At 38.3% G+C, this 10485-nt stretch overlaps 1 protein-coding gene across 4 annotated transcripts in view; it reads left to right on the forward strand.

The window, feature by feature from the left end:
- The window catches only part of LOC139538483 (zinc finger protein 462-like), a 75680-nt gene extending 66716 nt beyond the window's left edge, over positions 1-8964 (forward strand). For all 4 annotated transcript variants that reach the window (XM_071340578.1, XM_071340597.1, XM_071340607.1 and 1 more), the window contains one exon: positions 1513-8964. In XM_071340578.1, the coding sequence (XP_071196679.1) occupies positions 1513-1741 (229 nt within the window). In that variant the 3' untranslated portion in view covers positions 1742-8964. The remainder of the gene's footprint in view (positions 1-1512) is intronic.
- The last annotated feature ends 1521 nt before the right edge of the window (positions 8965-10485 follow it).

Here is a 10485-nt window from a genome sequence, read left to right on the forward strand (position 1 = left end):
AAATCACAAAATATCACAGTCATAGCAAAGAATAGCACATTTTAAAGCTTTTGAAAAAGCTCACATAAATAAGTGCATGTGACAGAATAAATATTCTGTTGTAATCTTGAATTCCTTTTTCATATAATAAATGTTGTGATATAATGCATACTTCATTGAGAATGTACACTACCGTTCAAATGTTTGGGGTCACTTAGAAATGTCCTTGTTTTTGAAAGAAAAGCAACATTTTTGTCCATTAAAATAACATCAAATTGATCGGAAAACACAGTGTCTGTGTTCTTTGCAGAGTTGCAAAAAAAAGCCATATGTCAGACTGGCCAATAAAAAGAAAAGATGGGCAAAAGAACACAGACACTGGACAGAGGAACTCTGCCTAGAAGGCCAGCATCCCGGAGTCGCCTCTTCACTGTTGACGTTGAGACTGGTGTTTTGCGGGTAATATTTAATGAAGCTGCCAGTTGAGGACTTGTGAGGCATCTGTTTCTCAAACTAGACACTAATGTACTTGTCCTCTTGCTCAGTTGTGCACCGGGGCCTCCCAATCCTCTTTCTATTCTGGTTAGAGCCAGTTTGTGCTGTTCTGTGAAGGGAGTTGTACGAGATCTTCAGTTTCTTGGCAATTTCTCACATGGAATAGCCTTCATTTCTCAGAACAAGAATAGACTGACGAGTTTCAGAAGAAAGTTATTTGTTTCTGGCCATTTTAAGCCTGTATCGAACACACAAATGCTGATGCTCCAGATACTCAACTAGTCTAAAGAAGGTTTGTTTTATTGCTTCTTTAATCAGAACAACAGTTTTCAGCTGTGCTAACATAATTGCAAAAGGGTTTTCTAATGATCAATTAGCCTTTTAAAATGATAAACTTGGATTACCATTGGAACACAGGAGTGATGGTTGCTTATAATGAGGCACTGTACGCCTATGTAGATATTCCATTACAAATCAGCCGTTTCCAACTACAATAGTCATTTACAACATTAACAATGTCTACACTGTATTTCAGATCAGTTTGATGTTATTTTAATGGACAAAAAAGGTGCTTTTCTTTCAAAAACAAGGACATTTCTAAGTGACCCCATACGTTTGAACGGTAGTGTATATTCATATGAAGTTGGCCATAGAATCAATGACTGAAAAAATAAGTATTTTCAACGTCTGTTATTAACGTCTTTTCAATGTCCGGAAAATATGTATTTTCACCTTTCATTCCGCACCTGAAATGCACCCGATTTCAATGCCCTGTAGAATATGTATTTTCAACGTCCGGAAAATTCATATTTTTAACTTTGATTCAGCAACTAGATGTCTAAAAGACATATTTTCAACGTAATTTTGTTTACTAGGATTGCATACCTCTCTTCTCCTTTCCCTGTCCCATCTCTCCCGTCTCTCTCTCTCCATTCCTACTTCTTTCCCTCCCTCTCAGCCTCTTCCTTCAGCATGTTTTCCCCCAGTATGTTCCTATGGTGATGAACACTGACCTTTCACCCTCTCATCCCCATGCAGGACTGTTACCAACAGCAGAACAACAGACACTAGCACCACTCCAGCAATAGACACCTCAGATCAGCTTCTTATTGGCTCGTTGGATGTCGTGACAATGACCGATAGAGGGATGGACCTATCCAGCAACGGCATGGAGGTGGAGAGAGGATATGCCTCTGACGTATCACAGAGTAGTAAAAATCAGAATGAGGAAGACAAAGAAATACTTGAGACCAAAAATGACCTATAGGAAGAGAGGGAAGAGAAGAGAACTGTGGCCTAACATTGTAGTCACTGTGCTAGAGACCATAACATTAGGTTTTATGGATATTGATGTTGGGTTGGGTATCAAAAATAGGCTGCAAAAAAAAAAGATGTAAACATAAAAAACAAAGTCAAAGGAATTGTCACCTTTTGGAGCATTGTTAGCTTTTAAGTGTAACATATTGGAAACAATAGGTTGTGTTCAATGATTTATATATACACTAGATGACTGACAGGGAGCGCTGTTTTGAAGCCGCCGTACCTCCATCTTGGCTCTCCCCCACCATTGTGTTGATGCCACCGCGCCTCCATCTTGGAACTCCCCCACCATTGAAAAAATATTTTGGAAGCTATAGAAATGCATTTATAAAGTCTACATTTGTTTTTGCCACGTTTATTCTATACTGAACAAAAATATAAATGTAATTCAACGATTGTACTGAGTTACACCTCATATAAGGAAATCAGTCATTTTAAATAAATAAATTAGGCCCTAATCTATGGATTTCACGACTGGGCAGGGCCCACCCACTTGGGAGCCAGGCCCAGCCAATCAGAATGAGTTTTTCACAACAAAAGGTCTTTATTACAGACAGAAATACTCCTCAGTTTCATTAGCTGTCCAGTTGGCTGGTCTCAGATACTCCCGCAGGTAAAGAAGCCGGATGTGGAGGTCCTGGGCTGGCGTGGTTACACGTGGTCTGCGGTTGTGAGACTGGTTGAACGTAATGCCAAATTCTATAAAATAACCTTATGGTAGAAAAATTAACATAACATTCTCTCGCAACAGCTCTGGTGGACATCTGGCAACAGCTCTGGTCGACATTCCTGCAGACAGCATGCCAATTGCACGCTCCCTCAAAACTTGAGACATCTGTGGCATTGTGTTGTGTAACAACACTGCATATTTTAGTGGCCTTTTATTGTCCCCAGTACAAGGTGCACCTGTGTAATGATCATGCTGTTTAATCAGCTTCTTGATATGCCACACCTGTCAAGTGGATGGTTTATCTTGGCAAAGGAGAAATGCTCACTAACAGGGATGTAAAAAAAAAAATCTGCGAAAAATAAGCTTTTGTGCATTTGGAACATATCAGTTATATCAGTTCATGAAACATGGGACCAACACTTTACGTGTTGCATTTATATTTTTGTTCAGTATATTACAGACATGTTAATGCATATTTTTGTTATTATATTATGTGAGCTAAACATAAAAATAAATAAAAATTGAAAAAAAAAATATATATAAAAACATTTGCATTAAAGTATAATGTTTTGAAAGTGATAATGTTACTTTGCCCACTACAGCAACAAAAATACTAAAATACATTTAATTTTGACCTTGAATCATTCAATTTTAATACTGTAGAATTCCATTCATTTCTATGGACTGTTTTCTTCTGTGGAGTGCCAATATGGCCGACCGGTGGCTTCAACGCCTCTCATTGGTCAATACATAGCATCAGCAATCCAGGGTTTATATACATCACCGTTTGTGTTACATCCCAAAAAATGTAAATGGTTTAACTTTAAAGTGAGTCACTGGTCCCATAGAATAGATGTTAATATATTGGTAACCAATAGTGGATGGTACTGTAAAGCATACATTCAGGTCAAATCGTCAGTTTCCACAGCTTAAGTCCTAGTTCACGTCTACTGAACTAAGATATTTATTTTGTTTAAAGAAAAGAGTGGGTGACATTTCCCCAAAACATGTTTGAAATTGGAGAATTACATTTTTAAGCCTATACAATGCCTTCAGAAAGTAGTTATACCCTTTGATTTATTACACATTTGGTTGTTGCATCCTGAATTCAAAATTTATTAAATACATATTTTTTTTCTCGCCATCTACACACAATACCCAATAATGACAAAGTGAAAAAGTGTTTTTAGATTTTTTTGCAAATTTATTGAAAATTAAATCAGATATCTAATTTCCGTAAGTATTTACACCCCTGAGTCAATTTGTTGTAGATGCAAGCACCTTTGGCAGCAAGTACAGCTGTGAGTCTTTCTGGGTAAGTCTCTAAGAGCTTTCCACACCTGGATTGTACAACATCTGCCCATTATTATTTTCAAAATCATTCAAGCTCTGTCAAATTGGTTGTTGGTCATTGCTAAACAACCCTTTTCAGGTCTTTCCATAAAGTTTTAGGTAGATTTAAGTCAAAACTGTAACTCGGCCACTCGGGAACATTCACGGTCTTCTCGGTAAGCAACTCCAGTCTAGATGTGGCTTTTTGTTTTAGGTTATTGTCCTGCTGAAAGGTGAATTAATCTCCCAGTATCTGGTGGAAAGCAGACTGAACAAGGTTTTGCCTGTGCTTAGCACCATTCCATTTCTTTTTTTTATCCTAAAAAACTCCCCAGTCCTTAACGATTACAAGCATACCCAGAGCATGATGCAGCCACCACTATGCTTGAAAATATTGAGAGTGGTACTCAGTAATGTGTTATATTGGATTTGCCTCAAACATAACACTTTATATTTAGGACAAAAAAGGTAATTGCTTTGCCACATTTTTTGCTTTTTTACTTTAGTGCCTTATTGGAAAACAGGATGCATGTTTTGGATTATTTTTATTCTGTACAGGCTTCCTTCTTTGCCCTCTGTAAATTATGTTAATATTGTGGAGTAACTACAATGTTGTTGATCCATCCTCAGTTTTCTCCTATCACAGCCATTAAACACTGTAACTGTTTTAAAGTCACCATTGGCCTCATGGTGAAATCCCTGAGCGATTTCCTTCCTCTCCGGCAACTGAGTTAGGAAGGACGCTTCTATCTTTGTAGTGACTGGGTGTAATTAATAACTTCACCATGCTCAAAGGGATATTCAATGTCTGCTTTTTTTACCCATCTACTAATAGGTGCCATTTTATGCGAGGCATTGGTTGAATCTGTGTTTGAAATTCACTGCTCAACTGAAGAACCTTACAGATAATTGTATGTGTGGGGTACATAGATGAGGTAGTCATTCAAAAATCATGTTTATTACTATGAATCACTATTATTGCACACAGAGTGAGTCCATGCAACGTATTATGTAACATGAACCTATTTATGCTTGCCATAACAAAGGGGTTGAATACTTGTTGACTCAAGACATTTCAGCTTTACATTTTTTATTAATTTCAAATAATTTCTAACAACGTACAGTACCAGTTAAAAGTTTGGACACACCTACTCATTTAAGGGTTTTTCTTTATTTTTACTATTTTCTACATTGTAGAATAATAGTGAAGACAACAAAACTATGGAAATAACACATATGGACTCATGTAGTAAACAAAAAAGTGTTAAACAAATCAAAATATATTTTATATTTCAGATTCTTCAAAGTAGCCACCCTTTGCCTTGATGACAGCTTTGCACACTCTTGGCATTCTCAACCAGCTTCACCTGGAATGCTTTTCCAACGGTCTTGAAGGAGTTCCCACATATACTGAGCACTTGTTGGCTGCTTTTACTTCACTCTGTGGTCCAACTCATCTCAAACCATCTCAATTGAGTTGAGGGCGGGTGATTGTGGAGACCACGTCATCTGATGCAGCTCTCCTTCTTGGTCAAATAGCCATTACACATCTTGGAGGTGTGTTTTGGGTCATTGTCCTGTTGAAAAACAAATGATAGTCCCACTAAGCGCATATATTTGGGCTGCAATTTCTGAGGCTGGTAACTCTAATGAACTTATCTTCTGCAGCAGAGGTAACTCTGGGTCTTCCATTCCTGTGGCGGTCCTCATGAGAGCCAGTATCATCACCGCGCTTGATGGTTTTTGCGACTGCACTTGAAGAAACTTTCAAAGTTCTTGAAATGTTCTGAATTGACTGACCTTGTCTTAAAGTAAAGATGGACTGTCATTTCTCTTTGCTTATTTGAGGTGTTCTTGCAATAATATGGACTTGGCCTTTTACCAAAATTGGCTATCTTCTGTATACCACCCCTACCTTGTCACAACACAGCTGATTGGTTCAAACGCATTAAGAAGGAATTAAATTCCACAAATTAACAAGGTTAATTGAATTGCATTCCAGGTGACTAACTCATGAAGCTAGTTGAGAGAATGCCAAGAGTGTGCAAAGCTCAAATATATATAGAATCTCAAATATAAAATATATTTTGATTTGTTTAACACTTTTTTGGTTACTACATGATTCCATGTGTGTTATTTCATAGTTTGGATGTCTTCACTATTTTTCTACAATGTAGAAAATAGTAAAAATAAAGAAAAACCCTTGAATGAGTAGGTGTGTCCAAACTTTTGACTAGTACTGTAATTCCATTTTGACATTATGCGGTATTGTGTGTCGGCAATTGACCAAAAAATCTACATTTAATCCATTTTAATTTCAGGCTGTAACACAACAAGATGTGGGAAATAGTCAAGAGGTGTGAATACTTTCTGAAGGCACTGTATGTATCAAAGCACCTTTGACCCCATGGAAGTTCCAAACGAGGGGTTCTTTAAAGATATTTAACCTACTCTACTATGATCCCACCTTTAACCTACTACTGCTCCCTGATCCCCCTTTAACTTACTTCTTCTCCCTGATCTTCCTTTAACCTCCTACTGCTACCGGACCCCACCTTTAACCTCCTACTGCACCCTGACCCCCTTTAACCTCCTGCTCCCTGACCCCCCTTCACCTCGACCCCCATTTAACCTCCTACTGTATGGGGTAACACATTTAACTGACCCCCATTTAACCTACTGTATGGGGTAACACATTCAGCTCACTGACCCCCATTTAATCCCTGACCCACCTTTAACCTCACTGCTACCATCCAGATCCTCATTTCCTTATCCTAATAATCCCATCGTCTAGTGTTGTCGTTGTAACAGAGTTAAGAACGTGCCGTAAGGTCACTCCACAGCTAGCTTGAAATGTCGTCGATGCAATTGGATCCTTTTGTATAGCTCAATCGGTCGGTACGTTGTCAAGGAGGATGGTCACTGGTTCGAGCCCGTTATGGGGACACGGACAGTGGAGGACGATATACTGTGAAGGAAGATATACTGTGAGCAGCTGACTGCCGTCGGTTTCATGATGTTGAGAGACAGACAGTATATGAGAGATGACTCCTCTTGACCTGTGCCTGTATTCAAGTGTCTCTGAGTAGGAGTGCTGATCTAGGGTCAGTTTTGCCTTTTAGATCATAATGAAGAAGATTATATGGACAGTGTGGACCTGATCCTAGATCTGCCTTCTCAACGTGTCACTCTCCACCCATCTATACTAGCTGTAAAACACAGTAGGACATTTCTGTGATTTGACCCGAATGATAACTTTACAGTAGTTTTTTTTAGCATTGTGTTAATCAAGTAGAATAATTCCTTGAGGAATAGTTGCACCTTATCTATAGTATATATCCAACTTTTAGAATATTGACTTGGCTTTTGCCCTAATATGGTTCCCTTGAATATGATGTGATGCCTTCAGCCTTAGGCATTCCCATCACTTCCACTCTTTATAACTGAATTTATTGTCTATAGTCCAACTTCTGACAGTTGAGATTTTGACATTTGAAGGTGAACTGACACAACCGTGTTCCCACAACATGATAACCAGCAGCTTGACTTAATTGGTTAAGTTCCCTTGCTATTTGGTCTATCGATAGCGAGCTACACTGTACTCTGGTGATATAAATATATCTTCAACGTCAAAAGAAAATAGAGGGAATAATGTGTGGAAAATAGCATGACGTAAGCAGCTAATTCACCTCATCAATAGAGAATTGTGACAGCATTTGAAAGACAACCAACTTGTATGCTAAAGAAAAATGATTTTAAATGTGACTGACCAGCAATGTGAAAGTAGACCACTGGGGTGTTTAACTAATGTTCTCCAGTGCATTTATGCTGTATTCTATGATTCTATCATTGTTTATGGAGATAACTAGGAGAGCCTGCTCTTCTGTAGGCTTCTTTTTTAGACTAGGCTGTTTTGACAAACAAGGCAGAGATTGTATATGTTAGAAGTTGCTGCTCAAATACCCCAAAGCCTTATTAGAATTATGAATAGCAATTATTTCAAGCTTCATCAAAACAAATGTTTTCTTTTCAACAGTGGTTGGTTGGAACCAATACAAAAATACAATACAAAGTGATTGACAGTTATTGGTATAACTCATTTGAGCCATCAAAATGACAGAAAATAAAATGTTTTCTTGGTACCAAAATATTTAGCTGGCTATGTTTGCTACAAATGTCTTTCCTGGGTAAAGAACCATTGTTGCATAGGGGTAGAACCCAGAGCCATATATATATACAGTATTAATGTATATATGGCTCTGATAGAATCCAGTTCCCCTATAGGGTGTCCTGCATGTACGTATGTGACATGCAGCTGTGTATAGAGAAAACAAACTGCTTGTTAAGTGTTTGAAACTGTGGTGTTTCAGAAAGGAACTTTAACCTTTTCCCTTTAGGTGTTGGTCTCAAATTAAACAAATAAACAAAACAAAAAAATCTAAAGATAAAAACCTTTGGAGTGTTTTTCAGACTCCCAAATCAAAATGTTAATAATAAGCTGTTGTACAACGTCTGGTTGATAAGAAATATCGGTTATTTTTTTGTACCTTAAAAACAATGTGGGGGGGGGGGGGGTGCTGAGTCTTTTACCCCTTGTCCTCTTTTCCTTTTAAAGGACTAGCCTAGCTTTTTAAACATTAACCCGTTAGAGAAATGTTTGTTTGAGGAAATAAGCTTTTAAAAAGTGGCAGCCGCTCCACTTAAAACCAGGGGTTAAATATGGATTTTGTAAGGTGATGAAACTGTCCTGTCTCTCTGTCCCCCAAAATTGGTACATTTTTCATATAAATCTATTGAACTGTCACTGTATACAGTGTCTCACTGTACCCTGAAGGTGGTGGGACTCTTTTGGTTGTTGGTCACACCCCTTCCTCCCACCTCCCAATTTAATCCCTGCTCGTCATAACACACTGGATACTTGTATGTATATATATATATATATATTTAGTTTGTCTTCATTATGTTTCTCTCCTCTCTTCAGACTGTTCTCTATAGTTTTACTACTTTAGATTCTCCATTTTGCCTTTTCTCCTGTGAAAATCTGATTCCTAAAGGTGGGCCTAGAATGATTGTTTACAATTGTATTCCATTTGATCTCTGGATATTCTGTAAATATTGTAATTCATTGTCTTTTTTTAACTTGTTAATAAAGTTATCAGATAACGGTATATTGTGTTTGTTGTCATGGATCATAGTTCCACTTTGTGCATCTGTTGTTTCCAATCAGATATATCTGGTGTCTCTTAACACCACAGGATCAGTATATTCTCCATTGTCACAAATTCCCAGAAATCACAGGTCAATCCACCCAATACTTTGAATAGGACACCATAATCATTGTTTCAGGTTATTGATACTCCAAAAACAGCTCTTAGTACAGGCGTATCTATTAGTATGCTTATCACGACAGATGTCATGAATTGTAAATGAATAAGCTCTAAGGGGCTCCCGAGTGGTGCAGCTGTCTAAGGCACTGCATCTCAGTGCTAGAGGCGTCACTACAGACTCTGGTTCGATTCCAGGCTGTATCACAACCGGCCATGATTGGAAGTCCCATAGGGAGTCCCCAGCGTTGTCCGGGTTAGGGTTTGGCTGGGGTATGCCGTCATTGTAAATAAGAATTTGTTCTTAACTGACTTGCCTAGTCAAATAAAGGTAAAATAATAAGGTAAGCAAGCTCCCAGGAAAGCAATTTGCAAACATGAATGCTTGGCTTTCAAGGGCAGAACAGATGCGATTCAGTGAGATAAAATAATACTTAAGTGTTTCACAATCACGGCTATGCCAGCCATTACATTTTAATTCCTTGCACTGATCATTCATTATTTACATAGTATTTACTCATCCCAACCCTCATTTTTGACAGTAATTCTTGTTTTTGGATGATTGCCGAGACATGGATAATAATACCAAATACCTTTTATTTGCTGTAGTTGTGGTAGTACATGTGGTTTGTTTGAATGTGTCTGTCAGAGACGGTGGCAATCTTTTGTTAGATCAAATGTCTTTATGCATCTTCAATCTTCTGTTAGTGGAGGGATGCAGCCACCCCTGGGCAGCAGAGGACAAAGAGAAGGTTGACAGGAGAAGCCATAGTGAGGATGCATCTAAATTGGCACCCTATTCCCTATATAGTGCCCTACTTTTGGCCAGGGTACATAGGTGCTCTGGTCAAAAGTAGTGCAATATGTAGGGAATAAAGTGCCATTTTGGGATGCAAGCCTGAATCCTTCACCTCAGTCTCAGATAAAAGAATGTGACAGACAGTCGTTTAGGCTTTGAAACGAACAGACAAAGCCAGGCTGGGGCTCCCTCTTTATCTGTCTGAGAGAGTGGCCAGAGAAGAGAGAAAGGACAAAGACAACAGCCAGTACTGTAGCTACCAGAAAGATGAGCTGTTCTATCTGATAGTAACAGATATGAGAGTGAAGTCTTGTATCAACTGTAAATACAGGATTTTCATTGAATCCTTCTAATATTTTGATGAACCAAATACCAATAATACATATGCCAGTCTCTACCCTATGTTGACAACTTCTGCTCTGCCTCTTGTTGATGTCAATATCTATCATAGTTTTACTCAAAATGCATTTGATTTTAACATCCTCTATGTAGGCTGTCCTCTTGGATGGTTGCCATGGAGAGTCTTCACTCAGAGCAGCCCATATTTGTCAAAACAGCTTGTCCAC

This window comes from Salvelinus alpinus, chromosome 1 (assembly GCF_045679555.1).
Source record: "Salvelinus alpinus chromosome 1, SLU_Salpinus.1, whole genome shotgun sequence".
In the NCBI taxonomy this organism is placed as follows: domain Eukaryota; kingdom Metazoa; phylum Chordata; class Actinopteri; order Salmoniformes; family Salmonidae; genus Salvelinus; species Salvelinus alpinus.